This window comes from Doryrhamphus excisus, linkage group LG15, assembly GCF_037039965.1.
Source record: "Doryrhamphus excisus strain RoL-2023G ecotype Guam linkage group LG15, RoL_Dexc_Guam_v1.1, whole genome shotgun sequence".
NCBI classification, from domain to species: Eukaryota; Metazoa; Chordata; class Actinopteri; order Syngnathiformes; family Syngnathidae; genus Doryrhamphus; species Doryrhamphus excisus.
In genome coordinates, this window is record NC_136371.1 from 1919291 (window position 1) to 1939759 (window position 20469).

A 20469-nucleotide genomic window follows, 5' to 3' on the forward strand; every position below is an offset into this window, starting at 1 on the left:
TTCTGGAATGTTCTGGTTTTGTTCCTAATTCCAAATGTTTGGCATTCCCGACTGCAGAGTGGATGGCAAAGACCCCGTCAGCATCCCCCAGAGGAGGCTCTCCTTCGACTGTAAGACCTCCAGGCCGCTCTTCGGTCAGCACGGCGACATCATCGCTCACACCGGCGGCGGGGACGACATAGAAAAGGTTTTTTTTGAAACCTGAAAATGAAAATATGGGAAACTATTAACAAAATATTGTTATCATTATGTTATATGATGATATGTTATGTCTCATGCAGCAATCCGATCGACTCGGCAAGATCACATCAGACGAGAACCTGACCGATTCCGTTCACTCCCAACATTTTGCAGGTAACACAAAAAGTCATATTCATATTCTTCTTCTTCATTTATTTCAGACATGCATACTATGTTACATTAATGTATCTCACATATACACTTGCAATATCTATTTCTATACTTACATATATATACACACATTAAGCACCCTGCCTCTCGCCCGAAGACAGCTGGGATAGGCTCCAGCACCCCCCGCGACCCTCGTAGAAAATAAATGAATGAGTATGAAATAAATATATAATATATAATAAATATTATATATATTAAACATTTTAAAGCATGCAGATGGCTAAATTAAGTAAAATACAAATATAGTTAGGCATTCGGAAGATGCATTCAAAAACATGATGCTATGCCATACTCATGTATTTATTATTTTATATATATTTGTATGTATGTATATATATATATATGTATGTATATACATATGTATGGAAATATATGTATGTGTATATATGTGTATGTATGTATGTTTATACATGTATATGTATGTATGTATGTGTGTGTATACATGTATGTATGTATGTATGTATGTATGTATGTATGTGTATACATATATATGTATGTATGTATGTATGTATGTGTATACATATATATGTATGTATGTATGTATGTGTATACATATGTATGGAAATATATGTATGTGTGTATATGTATGTATGTATGTTTATATATGTATGTGTATATATGTATGTATGTATGTGTATATATGTATGTATGTATGTGTATACATATGTATGTATGTATGTGTATACATATGTATGTATGTATGTATGTGTATACATATGTATGTATGTATGTATGTATGTGTATACATATGTATGTATGTATGTATGTGTATACATATGTATGTATGTATGTATGTGTATACATATGTATGTATGTATGTGTATACATATGTATGTATGTATGTATGTATGTATGTATGTGTATACATATGTATGTATGTATGTATGTATGTGTATACATATGTATGTATGTATGTATGTGTATACATATGTATGTATGTATGTATGTGTATACATATGTATGTATGTATGTATGTATGTATGTATGTGTATACATATGTATGTATGTATGTATGTATGTATGTGTATACATATGTATGTATGTATGTATGTATGTATGTATGTATGTATGTATGTATGTGTATACATATGTATGTATGTATGTATGTATGTATGTATGTATGTATGTATGTGTATACATATGTATGTATGTATGTATGTATGTATGTATGTATGTATGTGTATACATATGTATGTATGTATGTATGTATGTATGTGTATACATATGTATGTATGTATGTATGTATGTGTATACGTATGTATGTGTATACGTATGTATGTATGTATGTGTATACGTATGTATGTATGTATGTGTATACATATGTATGTATGTATGTATGTATGTGTATACATATGTATGTATGTATGTATGTATGTATGTATGTATGTGTATACATATGTATGTATGTATGTATGTGTATACATATGTATGTATGTATGTATGTGTATACATATGTATGTATGTATGTATGTATGTGTATACATATGTATGTATGTGTGTGTATACATATGTATGTATGTGTGTGTGTGTATACATATGTATGTATGTATGTATGTGTATACATATGTGTGTATACGTATGTATGTATGTATGTATGTATGTATGTATGTGTATACATATGTATGTATGTATGTATGTATGTATGTATGTATGTGTATACATATGTATGTATGTATGTATGTATGTGTGTGTATACATATGTATGTATGTATGTATGTGTATACATATGTATGTATGTATGTATGTATGTGTATACATATGTATGTATGTATGTATGTATGTATGTGTATACGTATGTATGTATGTATGTATGTATGTGTATACATATGTATGTATGTATGTGTATACATATGTATGTATGTATGTGTATACATATGTATGTATGTGTATACATATGTATGTATGTGTATACATATGTATGTATATATAAATGAAAATGACTTAATTTAGCCATCTGCATGCTTGAAAATGTTTCATTTGGGCAAAATAAATGTGTGAATATTAACATAAATATTGTCATTTTTGGACTAGCAATAGGCCGTATTCAACCACAAACCTGTATGATTTATTCATGAATATATTTCTTAAAAAACAGTCATCCAGTTTGTTGTATATCTTGAACTTGAAACTGGATTGTTCTGGTCTTCATCAGGTCATGCTTACTTACTAGGTAGGACAGCTCTCGTCTGAAGGGTCGGTAGTACTACTCTGAAGTAGAGGCGTGCCCAGACATGAAGTTTCACTCCCAAAATGCTACAATGGAGTTGGATGTCGTTTGAGTGGAATCGCCCACATTAGTAATCCATTCCGATGCAACAAATGAAAGGATAACTTTTGGTTGTGGGAGGCCTCCCGGACTCGGATTTTTGTAGTACACAATCCATTTATCCCTTCCTGGTTTTTTGGCAGGATCTGGTGCTTCCACCTACACGCTGGACAGCGGCATCGGCACCTTCCCTTTACCCGACTGCAGCAGCGGCGCGGCAGGGCGAGGCCTGTCCAAGACGAGAGCCGAGCACCACCCCTCGGCTTCCCCCGGGAGGGCCGGGCGACGGGCCCGCACTTTGGACAGGGAGCCCACGCCTCAGGAGGAGTTCTACACGCCGCACAAACAGCCGATTCCTACCGTGCAGCACGGATCCAAGATGGACGGAAGAAGCCCAGCCGGCCTCGTCCGTGAAGGTACACAGGAATATTTCTTTGGATATTATTGGAATTACTGACATTAATTATGATTTATTGTCCTGTTTATTTTTTGGATTTTTTGAAACCACATTACAGGACGACTTTACTGCTAAATATTCAACTTTTCATGTTTAATATCTCTCCCTGCAGACAAAGACGCTCATGGAGCCAACATGTTTTCTCCCCGTTCCAAGACTTGGACCTTCCCCAATTTGAAGACTCCAGCAGGACCAGCAGAGGTGTACCTGGCCGTGGAGGAGGAGCAGGAGGAGGTGGTATCCTACAGCACGCCGTTCAGAGCGGTATGTCCGTTTTCATGTGCACTAATCCGTCACTCGTGTACTAAAAATACCTCCTGGAGTTACATATTTAAACCCACACTCGCATATTATGTAATATTGAACACAGGAGTACTCTCTCCCTGTGAAATAATTAATCAGCAGTATATTAATTTCATACATTTCTCACAAAATACTTTCTTGTCTCCTCGTCAAGAGCTTGAAAGCTGGTGGTCCGTCCTCCAGCCGCATGGGAGACCCGGGCAGCTTGCCCGTCCCGGCCCAGTCGGGAATGAGCCGCAGGGGCAAGACTCGCACTCCCAGCGTTCCTGAAATGAGCCGGGAATCCGGGCTGGAACTGCTCAGAGAGCGGCCGGAGGAAGCGCTTTCCCCGAGCCGCCCACAGGTTCTGGAAACGCCCGAGTCTCTCAGCGACTCTCTGTACGACAGTCTGTCGTCGTGCGGCAGCCAAGGATGATGCAAACACCCGGTCCCGTTCTAAATCCTGATCCAGGAACTTGGGAGTTATCTTGTATGACGCCGCCTTGTGGCCCGTTTCTCAGTAACAAGGATCAATGTGACTTCTCCTCAGGATTTCCCTACAAAGTGAAGCCAAAACCACCAATGAAGGTCGCTGACCTCTGTGCAAATTGGATTCATGTGTACAGGACCGCCAACGCATGGCCAAGCTAGCAAATAGCACAAGTGGCATCCTGCTAGATAGTGAGCAACATGTCTGTTTTCTCTCATCCTGGTCTCTTCCTGTTCACATGTTTTTTTTTTGATGTGGCACTCCGAAAAAGGAAAAAAAGAATGTTAATTTTTTTATTGTTTAAAACGGTCACATTTTTAGTGTACAAATTTTGGTCATGTTGTATTGTTTTGCGACCACGGAAGGTTGTCAGAAAAATGTCTGTTTGAAATCATAATGCATTTAAAAGGTAATATATACCAGCAATAATAACATAGTTAAGAGAAATGGCTACACTATTCAATGAATATGTATTTCTATTTATTTATTTCAAATGTATATCATTCTCATCATTTTTTTGTAAGCTTTCTGTGAAATGGAAGTCTCCTCGCTTTAGGTTCTGTTCAATTTCAACATGTGTTGTTGTTCGCCGCCTAGATGATACGTAGATGATCCGCTGTACGTACTGCCGTTTTTTCAAATTTATAATTAAAATGTTTTCATTTAAAACTGCGCCTCAACTTTCAGGTACATTTACCGTGTTATTAGCATCGCTATTAGCTGTTAGCTCAGCATGTTAGAACAAAACATTACATGCTAGCCAAGTATACCGTGTTATTAGCATCACTATTAGCTATTAGCTCAGCATGTTAGAACATAACATTACATACTAGCTAAGTATACCGTGTTATTAGCATCACTATTAGCTGTTAGCTCAGCATGTTAGAACAAAACATTACATGCTAGCCAAGTATACCGTGTTATTAGCATCACTATTAGCTATTAGCTCAGCATGTTAGAACATAACATTACATACTAGCTAAGTATACCGTGTTATTAGCATCGCTATTAGCTATTAGCTCAGCATGTTAGAACATAACATTACATACTAGCTAAGTATACCGCGTTATTAGCATCACTATTAGCTATTAGCTCAGCATGTTAGAACAAACCATTACATACTAGCCAAGTATACCGCGTTATTAGCATCGCTATTAGCTCAGCATGTTAGAACAAACCATTACATACTAGCCAAGTATATAACATCCTAACAGAATGCATCATGACGATATGAAATTGAATTGCAATTTTTGCATCCAACACATTTATTTGAGCAAATGTATCAAATTATTAGTTTACATTTTACATCAAGAAAATAAATTCTTCACAGTATACACTCAAAAAGGTTAGGTTAACTTCACTTTATTTGGCAAACAGATTTTTCTGGAATTTAGAGGAGCGAAGAAAAGCTTGCCTGTCGTTTTTTTTTTTGTACGAGTTGAAAAGATTTTGCTGAGTAACTCGTGTAAAATATCTTATCGAATACGCTCTGTCCTGGTCCAAGTAATTCAGAGTATGACTTGTTTGCGAAGGAAATCTGATGACAATCGGCTGAAACTCAAAAATAAAGCAAAATTAGAGCAGGTTCAACTTAAACGACACTCGGTCTGAAGCTTATGTGACTCGCTAAAAAAGGAGTCTAGTCATGGCACTAAAAACAAGAAGAAGGATAAAGATCTTCACGCAAAAGCTCCACTTGACAGTGCAACGCTCCCCTCTACAGGCCAAACATATTCACTGCAGCATTAGGCCTAATCCTCCCCCTCCCCCTCCCCGCCATACTAGCATGAGTTTACATGGACGTACATTCAAAACCCTTGGAAGGTGAACAAGTAAAGAAAAAGTCATTATTTTCCAAATCAGATAAGACCACAGGAGTTAATTGAAGAAAGGAAGAGAAAAGTATCAAGTGTGTTTCAAACTGTTCCTTGTTTGACGTGCGTCACGGGTCTACTTCTTCTCCTTCTTCTTGTCCTGGAAGGAAGGAAGGAAGGAAGGAAGGAAGGAAGGATGACACGGACAAAATGGACACTTTGCTGGTAACGGGCATTGGCAAACAATGGCGTGCAAAGAGAACAGACTTCCTGGCAAACTACCTTGTCGTTCATCGCCAGGATGACCATCAGTTTCCTGAAGATGGTGATGAAGTCGAGGAACAAGTCCACGCAGTGCCTGTAGGAGACCACCAATGTAGAAATACATCATTGGCTTCCACACGCTAACAAGTTAGCCATCCTCACCAGACGTAGTCCTTGTCTCCGTTCTCTGCCTTCTCGATGATGAGCTGGGTGTCAAACAGGACAAATCCGCACATGACGAGCAGGCCCAGGTACATGTGAACCTACGTGGGAGAAGATCACACATGCTAACCTGGCTTGAGCTTGGCTGTGGGATGAGCAGTTGTAGGAAATAAGGCACCAACCTTGAAGAGCATCATAGATCCAAAGAACATGTTCATTAGCGACATTAGCATGAGGACGGACAGGCCGGACATCAGGGTGCCTGGCAACAACAACAAGCGTGAGGACACATCGAGGGTTGGAATCTGGCCTACACCTCATTTGTTCTTTCTGTCGGGCGGCCCACCAGCTGCAACTGGGCTAGGGTCCCGAGAAGCTGCCTTGCCAAGTGGCAAAACCTCCTATGCCACTATCGTTTATTTATAGCAAACATTTTCAATAAATAGTAACATTAATTAGGGCCAAGTGGTTACTGTGCAGGCCACACAGCTACGAGACCCGAGTTCGATTCCACCCTCGGCCATCCCTGTGTGGAGTTAGCATGTGTGGGTTTTTTCCGGGTACTTAAGTGTAGGTTTTGACATTTGTTTATGATGAGTGCTATTCGGGGCTGCACAGTGGTCGAGTGGTTAGCATGCGGACTCACAGCTAGGAGCTCCGAGTTCAATCCCACCCTCTGCCATCTCTGTGTGGAGTTTGCATTTTCTCCGGTTTCCTCCCAAAAACATGCTAGGTTAATTAGCGACTCCAAATTGTCCATAGGTATGAATGTGAGTGTGAATGGTTGTTTGTCTATATGTGCCCTGTGATTGGCTGCACCCCGCCTCTCGCGCGAATACAGCTGGGATAGGCTCCAGCACTAAATGATAATGTCAGCATTATTAATAATTTATACCCGATTCCGTGACAAAAAAGTGGAATCTAGGAATGAGGAATCATGGCATGACAGAAAAACTTGATATACCTTCAAAGTGGTAACCAACCAGCAAATACGTATTTGTGGCTATCGTCACTTTTTTCCTTGCCTCTGTCAGAAACTTCTCCATCACTTATCCTCCCATTGTTCTGCACATCAGTATTACTGTGTACTTTTGTCCATACTGTGTAAGCATGCGGATGTACATTTTGACAACAATAATGGCGTTCTTTACCTCCGAGGAACAGGTAGCTCCTGCGTTTGGCATAGAGGGCGCTGAGAGTGAAGCAGATGAAAATAACCGAGGTTCCCATGAATGCAGTCACAATGATGCTGCAAAAGGGGAGACAAAAGATGAAAACATCGGTTTATATAAGACAAGACAGCAACATATGAATATGTGGTATGAAAACGTTTGGGCACCGCTGATAACTTTAAGGATTTTCCTTTATAAGTCACTGCACTAGCAAGGAAAATTGCACTTTTTGTATTTTTAAATTTCGCCCATCATGCACAATCCTGATGTGAAACATGAGCACACATCTTTCCCCTTTGTGTGTGTTCTAAACAGAAAACCAGTTAGCATAAGGGAGCTAACAATGCAAGTCATGGGAGACACGGATTTCAAATATGATATAGAAATATTATATATAATATTATATTATATAATATATATATTTTTAATATGTACATGCTGTGACCATGCACTAACAGGTACAATCATGATATGTAGTACCTGCAGTATTTTGATATTTTCACATAGCTTGTTGATAGGAACCAACACACCCATACTTCTATCAACTTAGCTTGGTTTATATACAGGTCAGTTATGTAAATAGAATATTGTTAGTCATTTTTTAAGGACTTTATAGTGGAAAAGCCCCCATTCTAGCAGTTTCTCTCTCTTTAAAATGCACGGAGGAGAGGTCATTTTAGACAATAATTGTGGATAGTTTATTTTAATTTGCTGTTTCCCTTTAATGCCTGAAGACGTGTATCTGTTAGCACGCAGAAGTTAAACATTACATAAATGTTGGCATACCTCGGATTGACTGCAATGACAAAGTCCAGAGTGGGGCCAAGACCAAGACCTGGGAGGGAGCAAGCAGAAGAAGTTCGAAGTTAAGTCAGGTGAGAGGTGAAATAGCCACCTCATGACATGAAGTGCCAGGGTACCAGTCAGGAAGGCGAATCCGGCGAGGATAGCCAGCCTTTTCTTCTCGGTTTCAGAGTTGTGTGGCGTCATGGCGAGCCAGATCATCATTCCCAGAGAGCCCAGAGCAGACAGCATTCCTCCCTGACGACAACACAGACAATATGAGAGCAGGACTCAACGCTCATTACACCGGGGTATAACACCAATGTTGTGCCCCCCCACGACCATATGTCCCGTGTGAAATGCCATCGACAAATGAAAATATTTTTCTCTTGCTGGGAAGCACCAAAAACAATAACTTCTGCGTGAGCTTGTTTGGTAAACAGAGCAGCAGACCTTGGGGGATGGCAGAGAGCTTATCTGGCTTACAGCCACGCCCATATAAGGAAGTCCGCTCCTCTGTGACGTCACAAAGGGGCAGTTTTACCACGCCTTCTGTAACAGAGCGTTTTGAGCCATCCCAAACTTCTTTCAGCGCTCACTTCCAAATCTGCAAACCTCATTATTTGAAACTTTGGCATCGTTTAACACGAGAATACAACATTCTAAATACATTTATAGGTCAGACAATTAGAAAAAGCACAATAGGCCCCCTTTAACACCTCACATTAGCCTATGTATCATCACTTTCAGCCAAATGGTCAACAATAGTACCAAATTCTATGCCAACTACCAAATGCACTAGTGTATATATTTTCATTCTGGGGGAGTAACACATGGAGCCACTCCACAAAAGACTCAACAGGCGGTAGGTCAGATGCAACATTTGCAGTGCGCAACTAATCGTATTTTGGCTATTGTAAGAATACATGTACAGCATGTATCTCTCTATAGCAATGCTCTTTCTTCATATATGGGCCATTCTTACCAGTTATCGGCTGATATATCAGATTTTGGGTTTTTTTTCAGCCCACAACATCGGCACCAAAAATTCCTATCCTATCGGTCATATTTATACTAGGGCTGGAACGATTATTCGACTAATTCGAGTACCATGATTACAAAAAATATTCAATGTTTTTTTTTTATCTGCTTCGAGGAATTGCTTATATCATCAGCGCAGAGGATGAAGAAGAAAGCGTTTTTTTAAGACATGGGGAGATTGAAGAAGCTAGAGAAAGCAACAAGGTAATGAAAGAGGAGGAAAACAAAAAGTTAAAAACAGAAAATGTGCCTAAATACCCGTGACGTGTATTGGAATGCAGCACTTCCATACCACAATGGCAGTCCTTATCAATTGGTTCCTTATTTAGTGAAAATGTGTTATTTTTTTCTTGTAAATTCATTATCGCTCTTTAACCAAGCAAAAAATAAATGTACGATTACTCGACAGAAATTTGAGTAGAATATTCAATTACTAAAGTAGTCGATATCTGCAGCCTTAATTTATACTTTATTTTCTTGTTAGTTATTTGTTTATTTATTATATTTTGTTGGGGTTAATTAGTAGTTTATTTCATTGGGTAACACCATGGGCACCTGCAATCTATTTATGTGGGCAGTGCTCACAGGACCAGCATGCCCCGGGGTGGGCCTATGGTTTTTGTACCAAGAGAGGCAACAGGAGACAACACCTTTGTTCCTTTTTTGTTTGTTTGCTTGGTAATAAAAGGAAATAAGAAGAAACGGAACAAGGTTGTATGGACAATGACTCTTTTGCCTGCGTAAAACACAACCCGTGGTGCATCAGTGGCCTTTTGATTATAGTTAAAGTTAAGTTTATTTTTGAAGGACAAATAGCCACTACACATTGTGCTCTTGTTTATACATCCACACGTCTTTGTCATCAGATATATGAGGCAATGTATGTTAAGTTAGATGATGCACAAGCAAAAGGAGGAAAGCCAGGCCAAAGGTATATTTTATTACCTGGAAGAGGCGCGTGACCACATGTACATAGGAACCAGCTGCAGCCACAAACATACACACTGCCAAGCTGGAGTAGACATTCTTCAAGTGAACCTGGGTGGAATGAGATCTGCAAGACAAAAAGTTGAGATAACAAGGGTTTTTGAGTGACGAGCAGATTAGGAGCATGTTTGACATGTGTCACATAACTTACATTTGGGAGAACTTGAAGAGAGCGTCAAAATTGATGTTGCGATCGAACACGTTCATGATGGAACAGGAAGCTGAGAACTAAAAAAGAAGGAAATAGTTCATGGGGTCATTCATTGAATGGTTACAGTGAGGCTTCGCTTGAAACAATGACAACAAATGTTACCTCCCACGTAGTTCACTTTAGCAATAGTTTCAGCAGAAGAATATAATATTATAATATATAATATCCTCTGCTATTTTCAAACTTTGTGAAAACGCCACAATTATGTTGGTCCGAGCTTTCCGGGTGCCTTATCACTTGTGAAACACGAGTGTTACTTTCGTTTATCGCCTTCATTCTGCGTGGGTAATCATTTAATCCAAAAAGTTGATAATGCAACAAATTGAGCTGTCTTCTGTTGATGATATTCACCCAGCACAGAAATGTGTGTTTGGCTTCATGTCGCTGTGTGTTGTACAACCAAATGTGTGCTAAAGTAGCATACATAAAACACAGTTGGTTTTACAATTATAAGCGAACAAAAGAACTGACATAAGTAACACACCACAAAGTATTTACATGCGTAACATAACATATGACACAACGCATACGTATTTACATGAGGAAAAAATAAGCAGAGCAACAGCTTGTTTGTCGGCAGCTAAATGTTATTAATAGCTAACGATGCTAGCCGAGAAGCTCTATCGTAACAGTACCCTGCTAAGCTAACGTTAGCTAGTTGACATGTAGCCAGAAAACACTATCTCGACATTTAAGCAAAAAGCATTACAGCAAAACACAATATCCAATACTCCAATGTTTTCTGAAGTCATTTCACCTGTTTTGAGCTCTCCGGTGTGTTGGTTTGTGTGGCGTTGTCTTCCCTGTTTCAGGATGATTTGTGGAAGCTAAACAGGACGTGTCACACAGTGGTCTGCTTATGTCACCATGGAAACGCCCAGAAAAGTGCAGACCTATTTCCGGCTAAAAGACGACACAATAAACGATAGCGTCATTTGAGAACCAAAAGGATGTCGACTTTGTTTCAGAGTCACTCGCAAGTATATAAATGCGAATGTGCGATAATATCACACGTTACAATGAAAAGCACTTCCCCAGCTTGTCGCCGAGGATTCGCCTCCGTCCACCTAAAATGGCCGACGCAAACTACCACAGTCTTTAACAACGGCAAGTCTGTACGACACCCGAAGAGAACGTCCACCTCTTGTAAGCAAACAGTTTTTTTTAACCCACACTGCTTCAGAAGCTATGTTACTAAAGATGGACTCTAAAACTCGGGCTTCACCGCTAAAATGTTGGAAGAATACGAATCATTTTCACGTATTTATGACTTGATCCTTTTGTCATTAGTTTACACACAAACTACTATGCAGTTTACTTATCACTTCTTCAAACCCATACCCCCAGATCCTATAAATAGACGCTTACGAAATATTATTTTACATTTTTATAATACATTACATAACTAGGACTATTAAAAAATCAGGCCATTCAATCCATCGCAACTGTAGACCGAGAATTGACAGGCAACAAAGCAGCTGTTTGAAAGCCTTACAAGCCAACAATAGCAAAATAGTCATGACATCAAAGCAATCTGATTGGATGCCAGCCATTTCTGGCATTTCCTGACTTGTTTTTCCTATGATGAGCTCACCTTTGACCTTCTTTCAGAGAATGTTGCAATATTTCTGAACCACTGAGCAGGCTGGTAAACTTCATAGATGTTAATTTTTGACCTACTTAATACATGCAATGAATATCCACATTAGTATTTATGTGTGTTTTTTTTCCAAATGAGTGCTTTAGAACTACTAATGGCTGTGTAAGAAATAGTGGGGCGGGCCAATAATTGAGAACCACAAAACACAAAAGTACAGGAAAATAGAACCAATTTTTATTAAATTGGTAGCACCTTGCTTTTTTTTATAATTTTGGTCAAATATGGAAGTTAAAACACAGACAATTTGTGACAAATACTTTGGGTTATCACAACTGGTACATTTCAATTGTCTTTTTTTAACTTGTTAAACAGTAATTGCATTAGGAATTATGTGTCACAGAAAAAAACCCAGGAAACATACCCCAAATAACTACATTTTCTAAAATGAAAACAAAATGTTGTATGACTGAAACCTGAAATAACGTCTACGTATTGATTGAACTGCTGATGAAAGTTGGACTTCTTATTGAGCTTTAGGCACAGATATAACCTGAAAACACAAGGCCAGCCTTTTAAGTTAGCAAATGGAATATGTTACAAAATGTCGAGCAGTTATTGGACGATACAGGTTTTGGCCAATAAATATAGAAAAAACACTCACATAAAAAAATTGGGATTTTTTTTTTTTCAAGTGTTACAATGCAAGTACTACAGCTTTGTGGCTTCACACTTGCTTTCGACAGTGTTTCCTCATGCCCAGCATGACGCATAAAAGTGTTGAGGCCATCAAATCTCTTTCAGGCAGATCACCTTTATTGGTCTCATTTTTTAAAAAAAGGCACAATTTCTGATCTGAGTACTGTTTTGTAAAAGTTGGTCAGAAAAAGACAGGTATAAAGTTTGATTTAAACTGTGGCGTTCGTGGTCATCCTATGTGCCAACACATTCCAGTGTGTCTGCTGTGTACAGTCGTGTCAGGGACATTTTCGCCCTGTTTTTCCAAACATACGTATGAAATCCAATCAAAGAATGTCATGTAGAAAACATGTATCTAGAACAGTACATATAAAACTCAGCTTTGTTTTGATTATCTGATGTTGAAGTACTGGAATGGAATTATTGACAGAACTGGCTTGCATAAAAAACCCATTTAAAAAATAGATTTTCCTATTAAAAATGATGTATAAAATCTGGTGAAAATGTAAAAAAAAAAAAAGTAAGTCGCTCTTTAAAGGCACACTCAATAACGTGACGTTCAAAGGTCAAGTAAGAGCATGCAGGCTTCTGCTTTGGCAAAAGAACCATTTCACTATTGACGCTAACGAGAGTGATTTGGATGGTGGCGCTTTGGTTGCTGTTTGCCCTCTCCGTTTCAAATAGTGGTTGGCACTATTGTAAGCACATGAAAGGCATTTGAATGCACTCTTGAAATTGAGGCACAGACTTTGTGCTATACAGGCTTGGAATTTTCCTTAAGCCTGTGCTAATGTCATTGTCTAAACAGAGGATTTTGTATGGAGGTGGGAATAAACAACATCCCAACAGCTCGGGTTACAAAGTGTGATGATATGCAGTTGCCCTGCAGCTGGCGAAGGAGCTCAACAAAAGGCTGCTCACTGAGCAGTTTTAATGTCCGCGAAACTGGTCCAACTGGGTGTAAACGTTCTCCGCTTGGCTAAGTTCTTCAAACACGGGCAGAAGGTTGAGGAGTTCAGCATCATCCACGTCATCAAACCACGACAACACAGGGACCTGAGGGTGACACACGGATGCTTTCAGCACTCAAAACTGATTTTGACCAAAAAAATGTGGTTCAATTAATTCTACATCCTGTTTAAAATATGTCTCAAGCTGTAAAATTAATGGAACTATAAGCATTCAAATGACCAAAGATATTTAATATGAGACTATCTACTTTTCAACCAACAAAATATAACAAAACAATATAGTGTTATAATAATCCAAATAAGATATTGCCACTTTTACTCATAATGTTTCATTCTGCCAAATTGCCAAATGAAGTACTTGCTTGTCATTAAACATCAGGATTACTTAAAGCAGATTTCAACTCACAGCATTATTTGGGTGAAAGATGTAGGAAGCGGGAGAATTATCCAAGATTAGGGTTTTGTGGAGATCCCGGCCGAGGCGGCTCAGATCCTTGACATAGCAGCCTTGATGGAAGACACAAGATTCCCGGAATAGCCGAGTCCGGAACACACCGCACTGGTCCAGCAGATCTGTCACTGGGTCAGCGTACTGGTGGAGGCCAGGGGAGAGTTGGGAGAAGGTGAGGGGGGGGGGGCTACTGAGGAAGCTGGCTAACACTTCCCACAACTACAGTATGAACACACAAACAAAGCCTGTTAAGGCAGCTGCTATAGCAGTGTGAGATTGCGCAAGGGGACACAAAATGGGATCCAACATTAAACCACAGCTGACACAAACACACGTGGAGTGAGTGGACTGAACTGGGAAGCTCTTACCTTGGCCAGACTGGCAGTGAACAGCACACACTCAAACAGCTCCCCCATTCGCTGCAGGAACTCGTCAACGTACGGTCTCTTCAGGACGTACACCTGTGAACGCAGAAGTGTCCGTTAATTTCATGGTCAGTGAACGTCTCATGTGGAAAGAGGTTATTTCATTTACAATCAGAAGCATTCTTTCCCTCCATGAGCTGCTAATGGCCACATCCTGAAACAAGTGATCAAGAATAGGCCGTGCCAGTGTAACCAGCCTATCCTGGATTACTTGAACCAGGCAGAGGCCCGCACAGAATTCCTTACCAGTACACGACATTCCAGTCAAGGACATTTTCACATGTTGTATAGGTCTTAGCTTCAGCAGTAAAATGCACAAGGTCTGCACACGGAGACAACATCAGGGATTATCTAGGATGAGGTTCTTCCTGCTGTTGCTGCTGTTCACTTCCAGGTGTGACTCCTTGTTCAACATCTGGCCACTAGAGGTCTCTGCAGAGCAGCCATCAGTCAGGCGACCCATTCCTTCTCAGCTGAGTGACTGCTGCAAACACATCAGCACAAACCCGACCCCCATACCAATGCCCCTATGAGCCACACACTTGCAATTTTTTTTTTACCTGGTGTGTCGTCCCCTCTATCTCAACAGGCACGATAAAGTCTGCATTGCTAATCGGCTGGAAAGGAAACAGAGGGGAGACGGTTAGCATGTTGCATTCTCGTGAACCCCCGTGTGTACGCTCACATGGCGTTACATAACAGCTGAACACTTAGGTGCCGTACTGCTGCCATAAATAACAAGGCATAGACCGCACAAACATAATGCACTTCATGTTTTTGCACAAATATTTTAAAAACATTCATTCAAAATTGAGTACTAAATGATACTCGTTATTGCATTGTGAATCAACAACGCATGTAAACATTCTTTCCCACCTTGAAAGAGCTGTGTACAAGCGTCTCATCCAGATCTATGACCACACAGATCTTCCCTTGGTCCTGGGCCTTCACCTCAGGCAGGAGGCTAGGTTCACACAACTGGGGACGCACAAATACTTTTGAGTGCTACTATCATATAAGCACATCTCAGTCATTTGGCCAGTGTGTGCTTTGTTTTCCAATAAAGAGCAAGACACTCACAAACTCTATAATTCATGTGAAAATCAAAGCCGCCTTGTTTATGGTGAAGATATTTATTAAGGCAGCATCCAAACATCATTGGATATCATGAAAAGGCCTGGAAACTAGAAAACAACACCATATTTGTACAAATGAATGTCAGAAATCTTGCAGATGATTTATTTGTGGTTGCAGTTGTCTTCCTTTTTTTTTTAGCAAATGTATATTTTCTAACCATAACACACGGGACATATACAAATATTTACAATTCAAAGTATTTATCACTCTGAACTTTGCTTTCAATGTCTGCTGCCAGACTGATATTGATTTGATAACATGCATATTGTTGAGTGGCAAAGAGCTTGGTGCAACTTTAACTCAAGCAGGTTAGCGGGATGCGTGGATGCTGTGGGATCTTATGAATATGTCCCTTAAATGGCACTAAAAATCTAATTGTGGCCGCTCTGTGTAGGCTGTACATTTTGGCATAAGATTTGGTTCTCACATGTTTAGTGAAACATCCTGACATAAAGACAATGATATGCAGATGAATAGTTTTGATGAAGACTGTTAAAGGGTATTAATTCAACAATATGTTATGTTAATATTATTGTGGTTTCAATTTGCAGTGATCTAGAATTTTTAATATAGAGCTGGATCTTATTGGATCTGATTGTGCAGATGTGTCTAATGATTTGTCCGGAGTCTTTACGTCTCATGCAGACTGATGTGAGCAACTCCAAATTGTTTATGGAATGAAATTTGCATTACCTTGACAACTGCCCCATTTTCCTGTGCCTCCGGCAAGGCCTGCTGGGAAGGTGGTGGCAGCGGTGGGTGTGGTTTGGGGCCATCCTGGGCTTGGAGGCAGCAGAAGAGTGCTTTGAAGATGTTACAACTCCGAGGCTGCTTCAGGGCCGTGCGGCTCACCTGGCCTGTTCAGACACAGAGAAGAGATATAGAGGATTGGGATTTTAAAGTGTGGGGGTTATTTTTGCACGGAAAGATACATTGGAGGTCACAAATGCAGCTCTGTCTCGTCTTCGAGCAGGAACTAATGAAGGCGGAACGTGTTCTACAGCAACCTAGACAGTTGCAACCGATTCAATGAGAACGGTTACTGCATGTCACAACCAGTCAACAGGAATTAAATTGTGTACTTTTGAGTCCGAGCATGCAAACATAAGCGTACGATGTCCATCTGTGTGTAGGATAACACAGCCTGCAACGTGAAATCCGGTTTTAATGCGGCGGGCCTCTGCTGCTGCTGCTGCTGCTGGAAATGGCCTATACAGGTTATATAATCACAGAGGGCGGGAAAACACACTTTACAGCGCTACCTTCGACAGAAAGCACACACGGACAGCATTCCAAGGCCTTTCGAGATTGCTCGGGCCAGCAGTCACACCTCTAAAAGGGTCTGGCTTTGATCAGTTATTGTGATTTTGGTCATCGCCATCCGTATGACCTCCAATGTGATCTGTGGGGCGAAACAGGTTGAATTGCATCTCCACTCCATGCAATGCATACTCGAGCTTCCTAGAAAGAGGAACTGTTGATAAACATTCCCAAAGTACGCTCATCCAGCTGTGAATTTCCCCCATGTGTAATCTGCGCTAACCCTCACTGCAGGCACAACACAGCAGTGTTACACAACTCCGTGTTTAAGAGACAAAGAGCACTCCAACCTCATTTGTTGATTGACAGACGCATACAAAAACCTTTCAAACCACGTACAGACAGAGTTTCAATACAATCCACATGATTTGTGACCTGATCTGATTATTGATTTCCCACGGGAAGACCAGTGAGAGTGTATATCACATCTCCTTTGCTGCTGGATGCCCGGGAAGGAGATTATTCCCAACAGACAAATCCTAGCCCTTCTATCAGTTAAAAGCACCCTTTCCTGAACACACTGTGATTAGTTACTGAGGCATCCAGAGTGCAACCATGCATTGTGTGCGACATTAACAAGCAAAACATGAATCAAGCAGCTGAGCCGCTTTCAAGGCCAAGAAAAAGCACACAAACAACAGAATCTTTGAACGGTGTCATAATGGGCGTGTACAGTGGGGGGGGGGTGCATTCCGCTGTCAGTACCGCGGCACCTGGTTTTTCTATACGCATTCTCAAACAGTAACGTGGTAATTTACGGTGTTTGTTGGACTTAAAGCAAAAGAAATCCCACAGTGGACACAGATAAGATGTCTTATTATGTGACCCGCTGGGGCACTGCTGAGTGCGGCGCAATCATGTTGACTGTTCTCGTAGTAGGAAATGGGTTTGTGCCAAACAAGCTGCAACCTGAGAGACATATAAATACTCAACAGCTTGGTTTTGGGAACGCTTACGGTTGCGGCGATAATCACAGCAACACATGTTGGGAAGTGACATGGAATTATAATGGAGGCTGGAAAACTTCATAGTGAAGCTCGCATTCAAATGGTGAGACAATCCCTCAGCACATGACAGTTTTATTTTATACTCGTATCGACTTAATTCTGCATGTACCTTAACAGTCAAACAAACGCACATTAGAATGTTTGGTAGGTTAAAAGAGATAAATAAGGCAGAAAAGAACACTACAATAGGCTCACCTGTTTTCGGTGACACTTGGACGTCTTCTTTCTGCACTTGGGTGATAACAGAACTTTCCATCTGACAATCACAGAGCCCTCAAAATCCTCAAAACCTGACCCCGGGCGCTGATGGGCATCCCTCATTGGGTTTTGTCTTCTCGGACCAACCCAATTAGTCACCCAGCACGCCTGTCACCCGCCTCGGTGAGAGTGGTGGCGTCGATACGGTGCCCTGGCTTTCTTTCTTTCCCCGCCGTTTTTCCTCGCTCTTCTTCCCTCGCTGACCGACGACCGAGAAGGAGGGAAAGGCACTTGGATGGGTTCTTCGGAGGGTCCGCGGGAGTCAGTCGGTGTCCGCTACCTGTCTTTTTCCGCAGTTATTTTGGTGGTGATAAGAGCGGTCAGCCCCCTTCTCCCGTCGCCGCCAAGTCGTCACTTTCGCAGCAACAACATGGAGAATCCAGGCGCGAGGAGGAAAACAACCGAGGAAATGGGGCAAGGGAGGACGGTTTCAAGCTCCCCCTTACTACACATAAACAACATCGGCGGGACGGTCGGAAAGAGCCACAAAAACGCCCGCAGCTCGGCGTTGGCGCGACTTCCCACGCCGGAAAAGTTGACTACGGAGCGAAGTTTGGTGTAAAATATTCGTTTTGTAAAATATCCGACGCGTTGTTTTTCTCCCGTTGGGCCTCGGCGGGTGCCCTGAAACCGACCATCTTTTCTGATTGGAGAGACCTTGGCGAGGGGGCGTGGTCAAGGCATTCCTCCTCATCCTGCACGCGCCACATTCCGGCGCTGCTCTGGCTGTATGGCGCTTGTTTGTGTTTATTATTTGATAAAGATAAATAAACACAACATCACCAACACATGCAATTCAAGCCTTAGTCAATGTGCTGTGCTATTTTCGCTTGGGCTTGGAAATATACAATACACACATGTGATCCATCACAAATGATCATTATCTAATATAAAGATTGTGTGTCTACCAAAATGCACCATGCATATTACATTCCTTTCGTTCATGCTATATACAGTATGATTTGTTTTATACAGTAGCTGTTCTACTTACTGCAAATACTGTCATGATACTTTATCTTTATCTTTATCTTAGGCAGGGGTCTCAAACACGCGGCCCGCGGGCCAAATGTAGCCGGCAGGACACTAGTTTGAGGCCCCCGCCTTGATATGAAAGTTTAATGTTATTATCCTCCCTATCCGTGCGGAAGTGGTAAGTTTTTGGCTTTTTAAGTTTAAAAGGAAATAACTTGGAGGCTACCGTTTAGGTCGCTAGCTCTCTAGTTTGCGAGTTAGCATGTGTCACAAGACCCTGCAGTTGCGCAATATGTTGTAAATAAAAAAGCATAAATGTGACTATAGTCGTGTTTTGTCATGTCTACAGGGCTCTAATAATGCTTTGTTCATTTTAATCTGAAAAAAATAATGTCTGCCCAGCAACTATATGTGGTTTCTTAAGTTTTCATTATTTGCTGTTTTATTATTATTATATTTATTTATTTATTACTGATTGATTTTCTTTATTCTTCATTTGTTTATTTATTTTTCATCTTATTTTGTGTAGAAAAATAAAAAGTAAGATATTTGAGAACAGTGGAATGTTTTATCAGAGCTTTTCTTGTAGAAAATTGCAACCAAAGCGAAGTTTTTTTAATTTTTTTGTTTTTAATAAATGTGTTTTTTTTTTTTTTTTTTTTGGGAAAACCTGATCCGGCCCAGTCTCACCCAGACCCGAGCTCCAGTGGCCCCCAAGTAAATTGAGTTTGAGACCCCTGCTTTAGACATTAGAACAAAGTGCTTCTTATCTTCATGTTTGCTGCTAGTTGGTGACTGGTGATAGACTTGCTGACTATTATTTTTTAAATATTTGTAGAGGTTATTGATTGCATTTTTTTATCACTGTGGTTAATAACAATATTTGTTATTGTGTAGCAAACAACCACTGTGAAGACAAAAAATAAACAATGCATTTCCAGCACCGAAGGTCACAATCATTGCATATGCTGACCTTTTTTGATCTCTTCGCTTATCTTAAGCTCAGCTTGAACTCCTTGTTGTTCTTCAGAATAAGAAAGAAATGTTTTTAATAGCATTTAGAATGCAGGATACGACTGCAGCACCCTCAGTCAATGCAGGGCCTCAACAGCAGTACTACTTTTTGGCATCTTTTTGGCATGCAGCATTTCACGGGAAGGACAGCACAACCGCGTTGAATGAATTTCAACTTAGTTTAGCAAACAGTGGCACCGTATTTAAACCACATGACATTTTCCAGCTGTGTTCTCCATTTTTTTTTTGCACTTTCTTAACACACAAATCCATGTGTG

The 20469-nt window shown here is 40.5% G+C and overlaps 3 protein-coding genes across 4 annotated transcripts in view; 1 reads left to right on the forward strand and 2 right to left on the reverse strand.

Annotated features, from left to right (window-relative positions):
* The window catches only part of nckap5l (NCK-associated protein 5-like), a 30128-nt gene extending 25553 nt beyond the window's left edge, over positions 1-4575 (forward strand). For both annotated transcript variants that reach the window (XM_078796771.1, XM_078796772.1), the window contains exons 9-13: positions 58-187; positions 282-354; positions 2821-3093; positions 3247-3398; positions 3592-4575. In XM_078796771.1, the coding sequence (XP_078652897.1) occupies positions 58-187; positions 282-354; positions 2821-3093; positions 3247-3398; positions 3592-3852 (889 nt within the window). In that variant the 3' untranslated portion in view covers positions 3853-4575. The remainder of the gene's footprint in view (positions 1-57; positions 188-281; positions 355-2820; positions 3094-3246; positions 3399-3591) is intronic.
* A 567-nt stretch (positions 4576-5142) lies between these two features.
* On the reverse strand, positions 5143-11426 carry tmbim6 (transmembrane BAX inhibitor motif containing 6). The gene is made up of 10 exons (XM_058050662.2): positions 11098-11426; positions 10281-10357; positions 10088-10196; positions 8239-8359; positions 8105-8153; positions 7298-7395; positions 6329-6408; positions 6147-6247; positions 6003-6078; positions 5143-5880 (listed from the first exon to the last, which is right to left on the reverse strand). Exons 2-10 carry the CDS (start codon positions 10334-10336, stop codon positions 5857-5859), a joined length of 714 nt encoding a protein of 237 aa, XP_057906645.2. The 5' UTR covers positions 10337-10357; positions 11098-11426; the 3' UTR covers positions 5143-5856.
* Positions 11427-12152: 726 nt separating this feature from the next.
* On the reverse strand, positions 12153-18797 carry ctdsp2 (CTD (carboxy-terminal domain, RNA polymerase II, polypeptide A) small phosphatase 2). Its single transcript, XM_058050661.2, has 7 exons — positions 18143-18797; positions 16314-16477; positions 15360-15461; positions 15044-15100; positions 14427-14519; positions 14014-14199; positions 12153-13692 (listed from the first exon to the last, which is right to left on the reverse strand). Exons 1-7 carry the CDS (start codon positions 18201-18203, stop codon positions 13567-13569), a joined length of 789 nt encoding a protein of 262 aa, XP_057906644.2. The 5' UTR covers positions 18204-18797; the 3' UTR covers positions 12153-13566.
* Positions 18798-20469: the final 1672 nt, after the last annotated feature.